Source organism: Petromyzon marinus, chromosome 9, assembly GCF_048934315.1.
Source record: "Petromyzon marinus isolate PM22_M1 ecotype Great Lakes invasive population chromosome 9, UKy_Petmar_22M1.pri1.0, whole genome shotgun sequence".
NCBI lineage: Eukaryota > Metazoa > Chordata > Hyperoartia > Petromyzontiformes > Petromyzontidae > Petromyzon > Petromyzon marinus.
Genome location: NC_133675.1, coordinates 16,564,201 through 16,584,069, shown reverse-complemented (window position 1 = coordinate 16,584,069; position 19,869 = coordinate 16,564,201). Strand labels below are relative to the sequence as shown.

The following is a 19,869-nucleotide window of genomic DNA, read 5'->3' as shown; positions in this document are numbered from 1 at the left end:
ACAGTGCTCATTTTACACACCCTGGAGGAATGGTGATGGGCTGCTTTATTCTGGTGCTAATTGAGTCTCACAATCTCACGCTTGTGACCGTGAATTATCGTTCCCAACTGAGCCACATCCCAGCAAATCGTTCAGATGTAAATATGGTTCCCTACGTTTCATTTGCAAAAGAGTTGAGCAGTGTCGGCAGGCCATTACGAAGTTTAAATTAAATTGAAACGTGTATATTCTTGGTCTCTTTAGTTTTTGCCACAGCAAGAGAGCGGCGTGCTGGGTGCACAGAACCCTGCTCTCTTGCTGCGGCGCAGAACTGACTCGAGCCCAGTAGCTCCCTCTTGTATGTATGTGCTGTTGGTTGAACTTCTTTTGCACCGTACGTAGCCAGATGCGCTAGTCGGAGGTGTTGGGGAGGAACAACAACCTAAACACAAAAAGCACTTCTAAAATGATGAGTTTTCAATTTAGATTTAAAAGTGCACAGCTTCAGTGGCTTCCTCATATCGGAAGGAAGAGCGTTCCAGACGGCCGCAGAAGCGCATCTGAAAGCGCCACGCGACGCGGTGTTCGATGGCAGCAGCCAAGAGCCGCCGCTGCGAGGGTGCCCGAAGGTTTATGCTTCTTGATGAGATCGGCTTGGTCACGTGGTTCATATGTGGCAGGCACTTTGTGCGTGATGAGTGCGACCTCGAGTGTGGATAAAGGGGTTCACTGAAGAGTCCTTTTCGCTGCCTCGTGTGTAACACCTGAAAGTTGTTCCTTGCCAGATGGAATTTTTTTTTTGCTGGTGTTGAGGTTGGCTTCTGGTGCTTGAAGGAGCTTTGTTCTGTCACGGCATTTGGTGTAATCGGGACAAATGTTGACTACAACAAAGGAAGCTATCGAGTTTATACTTTGTCTACATCGTCCTGGAAAATGTCATTAAATGAAACTGTAAACTTATGTTGTATTAACAGAGACGGAAACAGTGGTTTTAATTATAAAGCACAGTACAGTTTTTTTCATTATAATTGTTTCGCCTTCACATTTTTGAAACATGACCAATATTTAAAGCTGCCATCTTTACGTTTCGGTAATATTTTACATCTTTTATGTTTTACAATTACAAGGAAAACATAGAACAGCTCCATGTATGTATTGCTATTTTCGTATTACGATTTTAGGGAATGAAATGCTGATGTGTTTGTTTGCAGATTAGATTACTGTATAATCACACAATTTAATACAACTCTGCCCCGAAAACATCCAACAAATAATTTTGGACAGGATAAACGTGGCAGGGATTTGTGGCTTCCAAGGCGGTGCTGGCACGTGAGCCGTCATTAGCACACCCGTGGGTTTACAAACTAGACCAGAAATAACCACCGTGTCTCTCGGTGTTGATTTACACATCGTGGCGTCTCGGGTGAGGAGGCATTCAGGAACCCTTTCAGCGACAGGTCTGCTTCTCGTTTCCTTTGCGGATATTCGCCTGAAACAAAACCAAGCAAACGAACGCCATAGCTGGGCGGCCGCTCCGTGCCACCGCATCGAGGGGCGATGTCGCGCCACGCTCACCAAGTGGTCACCCTGCTGCTGGGGGCGAGACTTGCGTGGTTTCCTGCTCGGACCTAGAACGAGGTCGGCCTGTGGAAGCCGGCGAGGGGTTACGCAGCGCCGGGCTTGCAGTGAGGGAAAAAAAGTATTTGATCCCCTGCTGATTTTCTACGTTTGCCCACTGACAAAGAAATGATCAGCCTATAATTTTAATGGTAGGTTTATTTGCACAGTGAGAGACAGAATAACAACAAAAAAATCCAGAAAAACGCATGTCAAAAATGTTATAAATTGATTTGCATTTTAATGAGGGAAATAAGTATTTGACCCCTCTGCAAAACATGACTTAGTACTTGGTGGCAAAACCCTTGTTGGCAATCACAGAGGTCAGACGTTTCTTGTAGTTGGCCACCAGGTTTGCACACATCTCAGGAGGGATTTTGTCCCACTGTTCTTTGCAGATCTTCTCCAAGTCATTAAGGTTTCGAGGCTGTCGTTTGGCAACTCGAACCTTCAGCTCCCTCCACAGATTTTCTATGGGATTAAGGTCTGGAGACTGGCTAGGCCACTCCAGGACCTTAATGTGCGTCTTCTTGAGCCACTCCTTTGTTGCCTTGGCCGTGTGTTTTGGGTCATTGTCATGCTGGAATACCCATCCACGACCCATTTTCAATGCGCTGGCTGAGGGAAGGAGGTTCTCACCCAAGATTTGACGGTACATGGCCCCGTCCATCGTCCCTTTGATGCGGTGAAGTTGCCCTGTCCCCTTATCAGAAAAACACCCCCAAAGCATAATGTTTCCACCTCCATGTTTGACGGTGGGGATGGTGTTCTTGGGGTCATAGGCAGCATTCCTCCTCCTTCAAACACAGCGAGTTGAGTTGATGCCAAAGAGCTCCATTTTGGTATCATCTGACCACAACATTTTCACCCAGTTGTCCTCTGAATCATTCAGATGTTCATTGGCAAACTTCAGACGGGCATGTATATGTGCTTTCTTGAGCAGGGGGACCTTGCGGGCGCTGCAGGATTTCAGTCCTTCACGGCGTAGTGTGTTACCAATTGTTTTCTTGGTGACTATGGTCCCAGCTGCCTTGAGATCATTGACAAGATCCTCCCGTGTAGTTCTGGGCTGATTCCTCACCGTTCTCATGATCATTGCAACTCCACGAGGTGAGATCTTGCATGGAGCCCCAGGCCGAGGGAGATTGACAGCTCTTTTGTGTTTCTTCCATTTGTGAATAATCGCACCAACTGTTGTCACCTTCTCACCAAGCTGCTTGGCAATGGTCTTGTAGCCCATTCCAGCCTTGTGTAGGTCTACAATCTTGTCCCTGACATCCTTGGAGAGCTCTTTGGTCTTGGCCACGGTGGAGAGTTTGGAATCTGATTGATTGATTGCTTCTGTGGACAGGTGTCTTTTATCCAGGTAACAAGCTGAGATTAGGAGCACTCCCTTTAAGAGTGTGCTCCTAATCTCAGCTCGTTACCTGTATTAAAAACACCTGGGAGCCAGAAATCTTTCTGATTGAGAGGGGGTCAAATACTTATTTCTCTCATTAAAATGCAAATCAATTTATAACATGTTTGACATGCTTTTTTCCGGATTTTCTTGTTGTTATTCCGTCTCTCACTGTTCAAATAAACCTACCATTAAAATTATAGACCCATCATTTCTTTGTCAGTGGGCAAACGTACAAAATCAGCAGGGGATAAAATACTTCTACCCTCACTGTAGGAGGCACTGCGGGTTTAGTGCGGCGGGCCGAGGGACGATCCCCGCTCGCGCCGCGGGACTCTGCGTGTGGCTCTGTCCGTGCCTGTGGACGGACACGTGCCGGCGCGCGATATCCGGCTCGTGTGTGTGTGTGGGCGTGTGTCTAGAGTGCCTTTTGTATGTCCGTGCACGTGTTCGTGTTCACATGCATGACTGTGCGTTTCTGCGTGCGCTCAAATACTACATGCAGACATTCGTATGATTCTAAGTAATGCATCGGTATTTACACACCTGCATTCATGCAAGCAAGAAAGCATATTGCTTGTGTATGATCAGCATCTTGGAAGCATCTGGCTGTGTGTGTGTTATATGATTTTGTGGTGGTATGTCTCTGCACGCTAATATATCTTGCACATGTGTGTGTGTGTTGATGAGTGCGCATGTGTGTGTGTAGCGGAGTGGTTAGCGCATTTCGCTCTGACCGCAAAGTAACCTGACTTCACCCCACCCCACCCCATGTTCCAGGTTGGCCTTCATAGGTTTTCGCTAACAGCACCTTTCCCTCCTGTCAACGTACGTGCCTTGGTTTTCCCAGAATCGTCCTCTTGTCCAGGGTAGCGCTCCTGGGAAATCTGTCGGTCTTTACATGACAATATTTGTTCAGTTTTCGAGTCACATGCTACGTCTGCGTGGGTTTACGGCCGCGGCTATTATAGTAGCAGGAGCAGCAGCGGCGCTAAGAGCGCATCCTGGGCTCGGGCTAAAGCCGACGTGTGCGCAAGCTCCAGCAGCTGCCACATGTTTGCCTGGACAGGGATTGGGGGAGCTAGCGAAGAAAGCCTTTAACCCAATGGAACTTTACCGGGTCTCACCTGCAAGGTGTGTTTCTATTGAACGAAAAGAGCACCCTGACCTATTCATGAAACCCCGCCGGATCCCAGGCTATCTGTGTGGCTGCTCGTGCACAGACTCCCTTCATGATCGTGCCAGAAAATACTGTGAATGGGAGCAGCAGTGCGTGGATCCGCGAAGCATTTCCCATTGTTAAAGGAGGCACCCTTGCTGCACCAAACAAACACAGCCCGGCTCGTAGTTCTGTGGCACTGGCATGCTGTTTTGATATTACGCAATAACAAAACCAATGGGCATGGATTTTTATTTCATGATGCATTCCATTCTTATTGGACAGCGTCTGTAGTTTGTATCAGTGGTTGCGTGACACCGGTTTGGAATCTCGACGAGCTAAGGCCAATGTGGCGTTACTATTAACACTTTGTTCAATGCGTGTTCATGATTTCGCTGTGATGCCTTCATTATGATGGCCTACTTTGAGCATTTATGCCAAAGGCTCTTGAACATGCACATTGTTGATTTGAAGCTTTCGTGGCTGCAGGAATCCATACTCTTTGGTTCTTTCGGTAAAGTCACGTAGGTAGAAATAAATAAAATAAATCACGACGTTTCGATCGCAACACAAGCAATCCTCATCAGGTGAAAATGCTTCAGCATTTTCAGCATTTTCTTGCTGTGTTTATTTTATTCCTACCTAAGTGACTTTACCAAAAGAACCAAAGAGCATGCACATTGTATTGCACGGACAGCACGGTTTGGTAAAGCCCCACGTAAATTACGAATAGGCCTTTTTTGAGATCCAACCTTTGGGACAAGCGTAAAATGCTTTTGTACTTTTTACAACGCAAAGCTTCGTGCCATGCTGTGCTTAGCACTCTGTTGTTGCATACAACATACAACACCAGAGTGCTAAACACAGCATGCAACAGCAGGGCATTGAGTGCTCTTCACCACAGGTGGATCTAAGCCAGTGATAGAAAGTTACCCATGCTCATATTCAGTTCCCTGTTTACTGATGTTATTTTTCCCAGAGACATGATGACCATGTCGCTTCTGAATGCCCTCTTTGGATCGCCGTGCGTTGTGCTTCAAGAGGAGCTCTCATAGCAGATGAGTTCAATACCCTATGAGTGTGAGGAAAACATTAATTCTGTGATCAAGGACTATTTTTATAATCGCAAGGAGCCACACATTGCAGATGAGATGTTACAGAACGGTGCGCTTAAATGAGCTCTCAGTCGGCTCGCTGGAGTGAGATTTCCTCAATTCAAATTAAGAGCAGTTACTGTTAGACTATTAATTCAAATACTGTAGAATATTTAAATCTAGGCCTCATTTAAATTTGTTATTTGAAGACATGAAAGATTAAAGTATTTATATTTGGCTGAACCGTTTGTGTTATAGATTAATTGGCAAGTTGTGCATAGCCCACGCGTCTCCGTGGCTCTCACGAGTGCGTGCGTTGCGCCAGGACGCATGACTCAGATTATAACAACAATACGAATGCTTATTTATTTATCCAGGAAAGCCACAATGAGTTCAAGGACTCTTTTTCAGCTAGACCCTGCATTGGGATTTTTTTAAAGACGTTTTCAGACAATTTATGATTAGTATGTTTATTATGAGTGGAAAAAAACGGGAGTCTCTTGAGAAAACCCACACGTGCGAGGGGGCAACACTCATTCCCCGTACAGATGGAAACAGATGAATATTAATCCACCTGCTGTGTACTGCCTTCTCCTGGCGAGCCAGGGTTTGGCACCTCAACGCCCAGGAGAAGGGAGTTTCACACCATGAGTTTGATTCACCGACCCTCGCTGCCTCCACAGTGCTAGACTCCAGGTGTGTGCCATCACTGCCCGGCTAGATGTACGGAGCGATTGAAACGTGCGCTGAAACGAATCGGCTTGCAAGACTCGGAGGACGGGTGCGGACGACTCTGTGGTTTTGTCTTGCTCAGAGACTGAGTATGTGGGCCAAATCTGCGTGCGCGTTACGCATCACGTCTTTGCACGTGCAAACGAGCGCTCGTCACACGATGTCCATTAATTATAAATCCTCCGGCTGCTCTGTGTGCCTGCAGTAACTCTCTGGTATTGATCCTAACAGGAACTGAAAGTGCATTGCTATTGAGGGAGGAAACAATGCATCGGTCGTCTAAGAGGCTGGCGGCATGGGGATCACCGTCCAAAACAATACACGAGCTTAAACGCCAGCGCCCTCACTCTAAATGCAGACGTAGTCACTCGGGTGATCGAATGCTGATCCCACGATTTGCATTGAGTTTGCGAGGTTGTTCGGGAGATCCTGTGTGGCCTCGTGCTTGAGTCGGATCTCAGGGGTCAGCATCGCTCAGATTTGGGGTGCAAATTGCAGCAGCCACCCATGACTAAGCCACGTTAGCAATCGTCCCGAATTAATGGTGTCAAACTGGTCGCTGACGACTGATCAAAAATACGTTCACGTGAGTTTTACGTCCCAACTCGGAGGGGATTGATTTTTTTGCCATGTGAAATATTCTCGATTCATATCCAGCAAAACGGTTGCTTTGTGTTGCATTCGTTCCTCCGTGTTGGTCTCATCATTGGTGAGTGTTAAGAGAGGACTGCTACTGCGTTGTCATTGTTCATGTCGTGAACACAGTTAATAGGCCACTTATGCGTGCAAGCAATATATTGTGCCTATAATGGCTGCCGCAATTTTTTAAAAAAGCAATTCATTAATCTACGTCAGGATTTCCTTGCTATCAGCAAAGCGGAGGTGTAGGTGATGAGGTTTGGGACTCGGGTTTGGTTTGGCCGTTCATATGTAAACACGAGAGTTGCTGCATTGATGTACAATGTATCATTGGCAATTGAATGTATTTTTAAGCACAGTTACAGACGTATTGGCAGCTTTAGGGGATTCTGCCAATGTGAGAGCAATGATTCAGGAGCAGTCATAACGTGGTTTTTCTTATATGGACAGATAGGCACCTGAGATTAAACCGCATTCGCAAGTGATTACATTACAAATAGCTGCGTGAAATAGCTGCAACGTATTCACTTGGTTTTGCACTTAGTTTGGCTTTTTCTTGGGTTTATTCAGCACACAAGCGCCACTCTTTATGCCGATAAAGGCTTCTCTCAGTTAAAGAGTAGCCTGTGTTCCATGTTACCAAAACTCAGGACCTCGAGTGATTTTAGGCCATAGCCTATGTAGTCTGACTGTGATATTATTGAGGAACTGAACAATTGTGAATTTTATTGTACCATGAATGCAGATCGATGGCATGGATGTGATGCATTCGCATAATAATAATAATGTCCATCGAGTCAAGTCACACATGAGAGAAACGCGCCTCTTGCGAATGACACCTGAGGACGTATTGGCCTTTAATACACGTGGTTTAGAAAATAGACATTGACAAGTACTTTACGGTCTCTTGAATGTGTCCACTGCTGGATGAAGGCCTCCCCCGTTTATTTCAATCCTGGAAGCTTGTTTGACCATACTTCACCATGCTGGTCAGTGCGTGTTGTAAAAAGGGAGGCATTGGACTGATTTAGATATCGCACGCCCTGCGGAGATTATCTGTGACTAGGAATCAAACTCATGCTTCCAGGTTCATAGCGCAGTGCACTAACCACTGCATTTTCTCCCCCCAGGATAAATAATATTTTTTAAATGCATTGAATAAAATACTGTAAATACTACCTGCAACGTACATTCATATTAACAACCTCATTTAAAATTAAAAGCCATTATAAAATAATCATTAGGATGAATGAGAATATAAAAGTACAATATTGGATTATGATGAACTGCCAATTCCCCCTTCTAGTAAAGAGTTCATATTATCTCATCACTTTAAAAATTTAGGCTATAAATCCACCGTGCAAATCACATTAATGGATTCATTCACCCACCAAAAAGTGCTCATATTACGGATTTTGCAGAAGGAACCACGGACTTTAAAACTAGGGAGTGTCGTCCAAAACCGTGAGACCCACTGAAGCAGACTGGACCTTTCACGAGCTGCCCTGCATCAGTATTTTAATCACAGTCACGGACAAATCACGAAGCCCTTAGGTGCCCAGAGACAACCAAAGGACCACTGCTCTCTTGAGACCCGAGTGGGGTCCAATTCCCATCCGAGTGCCACTCAACGCTGCGATTCACTACAACTTGGCATGGGGGGGGGGGGGGGTGGTCAGCTTCCGTAGCACTTGATGTTATCGCTGCAGTGCCAGATTACACGCGTGCACACACACAGGCGCACGGCACAGATGCCCCGGACGTAAGCGCAAAGTGGCTTCGTGTTACATATTTCAGTGCCAAAGTGTGCGGAGAGAGGGCACGCAGAGGGGCAGCCGCGCATTCCTGCATGTCAGCGAATCTGCTTGTCTGTCCAGCCATCCATGTGTCCTCCTATCTGGTGTCCCCACACCATTTGGGTTATCTGGGTCTCCGTGTCTCCCCGTGTCTCCCCGTGTCTCTCCTTATGCTGTTACGTATATGCGTCAGATTTTTGTGTCTGCGTCATTTTGTCATGATTGATTCACTTGCGGTGCTAAGAGAGACGGTCCAAATAACATGTATACATAATAAGTTAGAGACATACCTAGGTTGTATACATTGGGCCTTTGACTACAAATTCAAAGAATAGCTACTGATTATAAAAAAAAGCATTTGAATAAAATCCCAAAGTGATGGGGTGCTGCCATATTTAATTTGTAGTCCCGTAACCCAGGTGCAACGTCTGTAAATTGAAGGAAACATCCAAGTGAAAAATGTGAAAAGTTAAATTTAATTAACAAGATCTACAAGCGTGGGCTCCCTGTCAGAATTGCACCCGAGAGATGCACAGTGAATCAGCCTTGCAGCCTCAGAACGTCTCTAGGACTCCACTCCGAAATTCCAGAACGGTGGCTGCGCTCCGGGTTCACCTGCACAGTAATCCTACCCGTTTGGAGTGGTGATTACTATTCGTCATCTCTTATAAACACGTGTCTTATCTCCCACGTTGGTGGAGATGACGCGGAGGAATTTGAGATTTGAATTGACGTAGTTTTTTGCGCCGCTGCAAATACTTAACTTTTCTTTGAAGTTCAAGTTCAGCGAATGGAAGAAGAATGGCCAATCACGCGAGGCTCCTGGCGTTGGCTTTTGCTCCCTGCGGTGCATCGGGGGGGGAGTGGGGGGGGGGAGAATCTCTGCACAGAGAGCAGCTGCCCCGTTTTGTTCTAAAAGAGCGCGCGCGTGAGTGCAGTCGGCGTGGCGAGCACAGATGGCGCCTCTATGGGGACTGCGCTCGGCTGGGGCTGCCCAATGCATTGAAAAAAAAAACGTCTCTTATTCATAGGCTGAGAATATAACGGGGTGGACGTCACGGGGGTGCATATTGTGAGGTTGTCGTTGTTGTCAGGGGTGAGATATTTGGCGCTCAAAAGTATTCTCGGGGGATTGTGCGAGTAATTCTCACGGGTAGGTTTCGGAGTCACGGTATCGTCGTCCGAGATGCCATGAACACAATTACTTGGACTCACCAGTCCAATAAACAGCAAACTAGATCGATAACAGCTATTTGTAACTACAGGTCTTCCTTGAAAAGTAGATACTGTACTGTAATCAATCCTCATGGGCCTTCATGAACTCATAAATGATTATTAAGATTGAGACTTTGTTCAAGGTTTTTTTGTTTCGCTTTGTTCGAGAGGGAAAATGCCACAATACCAATCAAAAAAATAAGCAAGCCACATGAGAGCGCACAGAAGGGTCACAAGAAGCATGTTCTCGTGTCTTGTGTCCACGTGGACAGGGAGCGGCAGTCTTGCTGATGGGAGCGTGGGGGAGATGGAGAATCCTCTCCTCGTTCCCTCCTTTGGCTGTCGATCCCTCACCAGTCTCGCCCATCGGCCACCACCGTCCCTTCTAGCTGGGATGCGTCCTACCCAAGCTCATTTACTTTCCTTAAGTCAACATTTTGTCTTTTCCATTTGTTCTTTCGTCCATGCGTCCCTCTTTCTGTTTTACTTCTTAATTCCCAACGTGTGTCTCTCTTCGTGCTTCCACACACAACACACACACACAACACACACGCCACACAACACGTACACACAAACAACACACAACACGCACACACAACACGCACACACAACACGTATACACAAACAACACACAACACGCACACACAAACAACACACAACACACACACCACACACAACACGCACACACAACACGTACACACAAACAACACGCACACACAACACGCACACAACACGCACACAACACACACCACACACACAACACACACACCACGCACACACAACACACACATCACAACACCACACCACACAACACGAACACACAACACGTACACACAAACAACACACAACACAACACCACACACGCACACACAACACACACAACCCACACAACACACATAACACCCACACAACACGTACACACAAACAACACACACCACACACAACACACACACCACATACCACACACAACACACACACCACACACAACACACACAACACACATAACAGACACACAACACACATAACAGACACACAATATTTTTTACGATTGTATTCCGCTTTCGTTGCTAGTCGATCCGCGTCTCCCATCGACCGATCCGAGTGGGGTGTTATTGTTATGTACACTTAGTGGTGTGTTATTATTATTATATGCACCACCCACTCTGTCCCGCTCTTGTTCACCTCGTTATGTCAACATTTAGATCCTGATCCCAACTTTAATCACTGCCCGAAAATAAAGTCGTCCTTTCGATCCATCTCGTAAACGTCTTGCCACCTTTATCCGTCACAGTGCTGTGGTCGCCCGCGACGCACCATTGATGCTGTTCCTATTCTCTTGATATTGTAGACGTGAGCTTGCATGGCTGTTGTTAGCCACCGTCACACTGCGTGTTGCTCAGCGACGTTAGCGAACGTAAGCTCGCTCGCTATTCTTGGGTTGGGTTAACTTTAGCCCGCTCCACTCATTGGAACTCCACACTCATTGGAACTTCATACTCATTGGAACTCCACACTCATTGGAACTCCACACCCATTGGAACTCCATACTCACTGGAACTCCACACTCAATGGAACTCCACACTCATTGGAACTCCACACTCATTGGAACTCCACACTCATTGGAACTCCACACTCATTGGAACTCCACACTTAATGGAACTCCACACTCATTGGAACTCCACACTCATTGGAACTCCACACTCATTAGAACTCCACACTCATTGGAACTCCACACTCATTGGAACTCCACACTCATTGGAACTCCACACTCATTGGAACTCCACACTTAATGGAACTCCACACTCATTGGAACTCCACACTCATTGGAACTCCACACTCATTAGAACTCCACACTCATTGGAACTCCACACTCAATGGAACTCCACACTCATTCGCACGATCGTCACATTCCCATGGATCCACAACAGAGGGTTTTTTTGGGTCAGATCGCGTAAATATATAAATGTTGTGTCGTTAAACCCGCCACCACCCGACACAGCCAACTAGTAAGGTTTGTCACGTAAACAGAACGTGCCAATTCGTCACTAGTACAGCACGCCGGTGTGTTGGAGAGCCAAGCCACAACATTTACAATCTGAGTACGACGTTTCGCCAGTAATTACAACTAGCTTTATCAGGCGACAGCCAGATTTGTGGAGAAATCCTCTTCCTGCTTCACTCTTAAATTTCCCGGGCATACAAATTGACAAACGGCAAGATGCTCCGCTGCTTCAACGCTCACCGGACTTTCCGATGAGCACGGCTGGCTACGTACGGCGCTAAAGGAGTTGAACGCGCAGTGCATGCGGACAACGCAGGGGCATCGTTGCGTCGGCACGCTGTCCGCCCGCGGGTCGTGGCGACGTTGTGCCCCCTGCCGTCGGCGATGTGTGAACTCTCGGCCTGCGGGTCCCGGGTCTCGTCGCGCACGAGCTGCGGGCAGTGTCACGGCTGCGTGACATGAACGCAAATGTGCTCTGGTGTAGCGCCGTATAAGTGAAACACGCTGCCGGTTGTTGTTTCTTGTTGTTGTGATCTCATGCAGCATCATGGTCATGCTGTCACTTTCCTTCGTTCTGTTTGTTTCAAGAAATGACGTGAGCAACGCGTCGCTCATTTATGCGAAAGCATCACGATCAGTCTGCGTCTCGTTGAGTCTTCTTTAAGAGTGCACGTGCATTTAACAACTTAAGTATGTTGATAATAATGCGTTGTGTAGCCAGTGTGTTTCTAACCCGTGATATGACACGGGCTATATATTTTATTACCGACGTAACATTTATCATCAATGTCTCAGCCTCGTGGTCACCTTGTTCACCACAGGAGCATTTGGCACAAAATCATTGTTTCAACTCCCAGTACGATTCACCCTGAACTTGCTGTGGGGAGTGTACGTACGTATGTTGAACTTCTTTCGCACCGTATGTAGCCAACCGTGCCAGTCGGAGGTGCGGAGTGAGCTGTGTGCTCAGAGGTGGATTGTGAAGGTGCAACAGCATCATCGTTCACATGCCTAGGCCACTGTGGACCGCTGTTATATACTCCAACATATGAGTAATCAGTAATTTCGTTTTGTTTTAACTCTTGAAATCACGGTAACTGGTGCACATTTACATCATGGGACCTCCTTTGCCAGTACCAAAATACCATAATAGGTTTTTCCCCTTTTTTCGGGCACATTTACGTGTCGATTTTGAATTGTGCATTTGAAATATTTGACAAAAAAAGCGAGAGAGGTAAAGTATAACAATAGTCGTGGTGGTCCCATCTATGGAGGCAACAGCGGGTGTCTCCTGATGGGTTAACTGCCACCCACCCCTAGAGTACTGTGGAATTCTTTAAACGACGACGCACAGCCGCCAACACAGATGCACCCCCCCCCCCTCCACGCTCACATGAGTAGGAAGACACTCGAAACGAGGTGGTGGCCGGGTGACTCACAGGGCTCATTCGTGTCGGGGCACTGAACCGGCGCTGATGAGATCAGACAACTGGCTCCCAGCCAACATTTCACATACGTCAACATGCTCCATCCCAACATGCTCCATCCTGTGACATGTGAGCACCATCCCCGTGCCCAGTTTTAGTCGCATTCCTCAAGGGTAACTAGTTGATGATCTCAGCATGGTCACTGGTGGCTTCACAGAGGAAGAGAGAGAAACCCATAGCGTAACTGGAAGCACGAGTGTGCGATCACCGATTGGAAAAGCCATGTGGTGCTCGGACAGTGGATGCCGGTACCCTTTGTTTGTATCCAAATGTGGATTCGAATCCAGGTAGCTGATCGTGGTTATAACGTGTGCTCATTGTAGTAAATTCACGATCTCAGCTCCGTAACTGATGACTTGATAATGCAACCCGTTAAATAAAATGCGTCTCATCCTCGGACTGAGAATTTGATGTAGCAACACATATTGAGGGAGTCTTTTTAAGTACATCCGGTGTCGTTATTCACGGTCATTTCCTGACAAGATGGGTAGAATGTTGCGATTCATACGATGTCACCTGACCACGCCACTGTGTATCCCTCGTGGGCGCAGGTGAGCTGCTCAGTCAGCCACGGCCAGAGGGCGTCACGGAGCTGGTGTGCCCGCGGGGCGGCACGGGCTCGGAGAGAGTGCACGTGTCGCTCGTGTACCCCCCCTCGCCCATCTCCCTCAAGCCCTGCCCGCCCGCGCCCTGCTCGCTGCCCCTGCCACCGTCGCCGTCTCCGGGACCCTCTCCGTCCCCGTCTCCCACCGCCCCCGGCGGACCGCACACCCTCCCGGCCGCCACCACCACCACCTCACCCGGCTCCTCGCTCAGCCTCTCCCTCACGTCTGTGTCCAGCCCGAGTTCCCTGGAATCCCGTCCCGCTTCGAAACCGCCCTCGCCCTCTCCCTCGCCCGCGACACGTGCCGGCACGCCCGTCGACCGGCACGCCGGATCGCCGCCCAACCCGCCAAACTTGGAGTCTCTCAGCTCCACGGAGACGCTGCACGCACGCCTCTACCCCAGCGCCGTGATGACCACGCCCAAGCCGGGCGCGACGTGCTGCCCGCAGGACGGCCAGCCGGGCGGAGCTGCCAGGGCTCGCCCCCACCCGCCGAGCAAGCCCAGCATCGTCACGCACATCGGCACCCACCCCGTGCGCCGGCCGCACGCCGCCGACGGGAGGCCCGCCGCCGGGACCGCCGCCGCGGCCGCGCACGGGCCGCACGCGGCCGTGACCGCGCACGCTCGGGCCGCCGGCTTGGCGTCGGCGCCAGGCACGGCCTCGCGTCCCCGGTTGGTCGCTCCGCACCGGCGGCAGCACGGCGCCGGCGTCGTTAGCAGAACGACGCGGCCGCAGGGCCGTGCCAGCCACAGCTCGGCGCCGCACTCGCCCACGGAGCCGCTCCCGCCGGCCTGCGCGCAGCCGCGGAGCCTGTCATGGCCGACCGTGCACGGCGCCGCCGCCGCCGTCACGAGCGCGACCTCCACCCTCGCCCCTAACCCCACCGCGACTTCCCGGCCACACCTCAGGAACGGCGCGCGACCAGGACCCCCGGCCAAGTGAGCGATGGGAGGGGCCGCGAGCTGCCCACGCCCGGGCCGGGTTTGGCAGCGCGAGAGCGGTGGCCGCTGTCCGTTCCCTGTTATGGAGCCCCTGGATCTCATGGTCGGGGGGGGACCCCTTGGGACTGCTCGAGGGGGGAACCCACGTGACCGTCGCCACGCGAAACCGAGGAAGCGCCGCGTATTCACGGTCTCCACGTATTCACGTTCTCTCCCGCTGCCATTTGCTCGGCGATGACTTTGGCCAACCCTTATGGACGTGCGGCTCGGCAGAGTCGGCAGAGAGAAAGGTGCACGGAGCCGCGCTCGCTGCATGGGGGGGCGAGCCGACTGCCGTGCCATGACGATGCGCTGCTTGGAAAGAGGTTGGTCACACGCTTGATGAAATGCCGCTGAACTTTCCTGCGATAGGAAGTGAGAAGGTAGAGGGGGAAGACCTCCGGGAGGGGGTGGTCTGCTCAAGGGGTTGATGCTGAGATTTATGGTTTTGATTGTGGCCAGCGAGCCAACATTTTAATCAATTTCTCAAGTGCACCGAACCCAATAATCTCAACGCCGTCACCAATGAATGCACAAAACCCCATAGGGGTTTTAAAAAAACTAAATTGCACTTGGCTATATTCTATGAGCTACAGTTTTAAACTTAAGCATATTTTTTAATGAATGACTCGCAACAAACCCCTCCCAATATGCAATTGTTTTGTTGATCAGGCAAAATATTTGTGAAAGTATTAAACAAGGCATGCGAGACACATTGCAGCTATTCTGTTGTTCTCTTCTGTTGGCCAGTGCTGCCGTCCAAAGGAGTTTGCTTCATCATTACATTAGCATATGCATGGCTAATGACTCATTGAAGTTGAAATTGGTTCTAGTTTGCCTTTGAAAAATAATTGTTACAGAAAAGCATTAATCTAAATGGACCGCCTGTGGATTAGTTAAAGGTTATGGCTTAGGTGGGCAGGAGATGGCAGTATAGCAATAAAACATTGGTTTGGTTTTGACTTAAAACTTTCGTGACTGCAGGAATTCATATTCTTTGGTTCTTTCGGTGAAGTCACGTGGATAGACGTGTCGATAGACGTGTAGATAGACGTGACTTTACCGAAAGAATTCATATTATTTGGTTCTTTCGGTGAAGTCAAGTCGATAGACGTGTAGATTGACGTGACTTTACCGAAAGAACCAAAGAATATGAATTTCTACAGTCACGAAAGTTTTAAGTCAAAATGTATTGGTTTGGCTGTTCGGCTGCTACAAATGCCTTTCTTTGGTAGGGTGTGGCGAACAGTGCTGCTATTATTGTGTGGAATCTCACGAGATAGCTGTGTTATCTGCTTCTGTGAGTTGTTCTTCAATGCTGTGTGAGAGATTTGGATACCGTCACCTCGTCACGTGACACTGATATCGCAACAGGGATGGAATTTGGTTAAATTATTTTTTCAATATGTATTTAAAGTGAGATGTTCTGAAGGGACCGTGGCATCTTAGCATTTATGTAGTTAAATGTTCTCTAATAATTGAAGAGAGCCTTTGGAAATTTAATTCCACTAATGTCTTTAATCAATTATAAATATATCTTGTGGTGGAGATCTCGGGGCGTCCAGTGGGGTTTATGAGGCTACATCCTGCCGGGTAGTCACCTGCAGTCCCAGGATTGCGTGGTTTTAACAAATTAATGTATTTAACAAACCCCTCTACTGCAATGTTTTTTTTTCTTCTGAATACAGAAATGTAAGCAGAAACATGACATTCAGAATGTGCTCGTTTCTCAGGTCTTCTTCAGAAAATAAAATGTCTCGAGCCTATTTCCGCCTTCTCTTGCGTACGGGCTTTCGCGATTGCCAACCGAGTTGTCTCTCGTGTGTTGTTTCAGCAGAGCGATCTCACGTGGGACTTCCTCCTCCTCCTCCTGCTCCCCTCGCTGTGGCCGCATGTCCGGGTTCTCCACGCTGCTCCACCCGCAGCGCCGCCGGCCGTTCAAGAGGGCCTTCTCTGTGCGCTCCCACGGCAGTGCGGATGCTCACGCTCTAAGCTCGTGATCTCCCATCGGTGGACATTTTCCCGAGTTTGTTGCCAAATAAAAGGTTTTTGTTTTTATGTTTCATATTCTCAGCCATGCAGAAACATGTGTACGGAATTATGTGGTGCACTGTTTGGAACTGTGAAAGCAAAGCTCGTTGGGAATAAATAATTCCTTATGGCCTGAAGGTGTGAACCTAAATCGTGCATCATTTTTTTGATGTGCCACACTCAATGCACTTTTTCCTCATTTTTTTAAAAAGAGGTGGCTGACTTGCTCAGAGGGCTAATGCTACACTCATGTAAGAACAATGATCAAGATATCCTGAAATACAATTCATGCTTTGTTAGCTCAAATATTAAACCACTCTGTCATAACTTAAACATTTGATGGTCTCAGCCAAGGTCACCCATGGATATGCAAAACTACCATTGTAAAAAAAAAAATGGTATTTAATTTCCTCAAGTCCATCTGTGATGCATTGATTAACGTCAGTTCTTGCGCTCATTATACGTACATCGAAGCGCGCACGTAAGAGATGATTCTGATTTGTTGTTTGCAAATGACGCGTTACGGTTATTCTAAAGGAGAAAGAAAACTGCAATCGAGACGACGAAGCGTATTCTTGAATCTAATCGCGACCCCCAAGTTGTGACAATCGAATCGCTGGGGGATGCGGGCTTTGGGAGTGAATCTTTTCCCATGACTGCTGCTCACACAGCGTGAAGGACTGCCACCTTGTGGCTGATGGAAAAGAGAGGCCGACTGATGAACTATTGGCAAAAAGGTTTGGTTATTGTTCAAGGTTGTTCAGAAACAAGATGCAGTTCTTTTCAAGCTTTTCCCTTCGTCCTCAGATGCTGATAACATGAAATTAGAATGCATTTTCTGACAGTATCCATCATATTGTCCATATTTATAAAGAGAAAATATGAATCGCATCTTGGCCTGCATGCACACACATGCAGATGCTGACTAAAATGTTAATACTTTTGCTCAGGGGGGAAATGCCCATTTTGTGAGCACCGCGTGAACACTGCTGAGATCCTGGCTTCAGCTAGGATTACCACCGGCTGCACAGAACAACTGGCCATACATTCGTTTCTACACTTAAGTTCATCCGAGGAATTAATTATAAATATAACTCCAGACAAAACAAGCCAAGTGAGGTTATTCCAGAAGTCATTCTGGGGTTTAAACTTCTGGCAGCAGTCCCTGGCATGGCGTTGTGCTCTGAGAACTGATTGAAGGAGTTCCACGAGGACAATCATCCACCTCACGGCGAAAACAAATCGTCTAGGGGTGTGCATGTTACACCTTATGCTTACTTCTTCGTGTGGCATGGCAACCTGTTGTTTACGGCACGTGATTTTAACGAATTGTTTTGTATATTTGCAAAGATGAAACAAGTGTTCCGGGGGGGGGGGGGGGGGGGTGGGGAACGGTTGTGTCCGTGTGCACCGAGGTTTCACAGCTTCTTGCCTTAACGTTGAAGCTCAGTGCCGAGTTGGAGGTGGGGGGGTCTCTGTACGTGCAAGCACCCGCGCGCTTTGTCTGCATCCACGGTTCTTGCACTTTGTACATTTCGTTTTCCACTCGAGCAAATTTCTGGCGAGCAAGGGGGGTGGTGTGTGTTTGGTGAGATCACAGTTTTTTTGAACATTCACCACACGTGCAATTCAAAGCACAGAACAAGACAAATATCCACGTGACTCAGGAGTCTTGATATGTTTCACATTGTTTTCAGAAGTAACTTTAAACAAAGTTGCTGGCTTTATCCATTTATTGACGCTCCTCTTATATCTGTGGGAGAGTGTGTGTAAGTTGTTGCTTGAAATGTGCTTTTGTTCATGAAGCAATATTCACTTTCACAATTGGGCGGGTGTCTGGTGATAGGGATTTTGCATCCCAAATAAAGGGAATTTTGACACTGATGAAACTTGACGTTTTTCATTTGAAGTTTTCACACTTGGTGCGCGCATTCGCTTCTCATCGCGTTGAGTTGGTGGTAGTATGAACACACGCACACGCACTGGTTCAAAATCGTCTTAAATAAAAAAATGATTGAAAACGGGCAGGAATTGACTAAAAGTAGTTTCTGATGGTATCCCAATATGTACACTACACCGTGTCCGTGAAGGTATCTATTAAAGCATTATTATTAGCAGTTTGAGCTAGGTCCATAATTTTGGGGGCAGTTTAGGACGATCAGAATCGCCTGAGCTTCTTCCCTGGCGATCTTTTCCAAAACCTTCAATAATTTCCTGTTCACCTTCGGATGCCACGGGGATGTTCTCTACCAGCCATTTGAGTAATTCCTGCCTGGGTGTTATCAAGGGGTGGCTTCTTATTGATCAACCATGTTATGGATGATGATGATCTGGTAATTGCTGCCCACTCTGATTAGGAGTTAGACACTTGCTGAACGTGAAGCATGCTACTCAGAGATGTGGCTTTTTATATCATCAAGTACTCCACCCCCTCAACTCTCCGTGAATGATAGAGACGTTGTGGAGAAAGCCCTTGTTTGCTCATGACCAGCTCTGGTTGGCAGCAGAGGTTTCACTCCGAATCAGTCGAGCGGAACTAACTTTCCACTGGACAGGGTGCTTATGGCTAGCTCCGGTTTGGCAGCGGAGGTCTCACTCCAAATCAGTTCAGTGGCATATCTTCATCAGCCGTGTAATGCTGTGTGGAAGTTACCTGGCACATTGCTACGTATAAAGCCCTGTAATTTTCACGGCCACAGTTAAGGCCCTTCCTTCTATACGCTTGAGAAATGCCGTTTTGAAGGAAATTTAGCGCTGTTTTGAAGCATTCAAGCTGGCCTGCCTACGATTCATCCTGGGTTTAACCAGCCGACATTGTGTGAGGCGCTCAGTTCCGTAAACAACACACAATAACGAGCTCCTTTGGCGGACAAGGCTGCATTGGCTGGGTCCCTTAGGCCCAGCCACCGCAAGTCCAATTACAGAAGCAGGATGAATGCTGACCTGAGGCTAAAGCTAATAATGAACATCACACAGAAATATTAAACACGGAATTTGAAGCATTCTACCTACGTGACTTTACCGAAAGAACCAAAGAGTATTAAACACGGAACTTAGCTCGCAAAAATAGGCACCACCATTGCACGAGGAAGGTAAGAGACTGGTTCAGTCTTGATTTGAAGCTTTCGTGAA

The 19,869-nt window shown here is 47.9% G+C and overlaps 1 protein-coding gene across 2 annotated transcripts in view; it reads left to right on the top strand.

The window, feature by feature from the left end:
* MFHAS1 (multifunctional ROCO family signaling regulator 1) overlaps positions 1 to 16,867 on the top strand; it is a 61,562-nt gene extending 44,695 nt beyond the window's left edge. Inside the window, exons 3-4 of one of the 2 annotated variants that reach the window (XM_032950265.2) lie at positions 13,671 to 15,032; positions 16,544 to 16,867. In XM_032950265.2, coding sequence (XP_032806156.2) covers positions 13,671 to 14,668 — 998 coding nt within the window. In that variant the 3' untranslated portion in view covers positions 14,669 to 15,032; positions 16,544 to 16,867. Of the gene's footprint in view, positions 1 to 13,670; positions 15,033 to 16,540 lie in introns of both variants that reach the window. The other variant, XM_032950264.2, reaches the window with a different exon arrangement.
* The last annotated feature ends 3,002 nt before the right edge of the window (positions 16,868 to 19,869 follow it).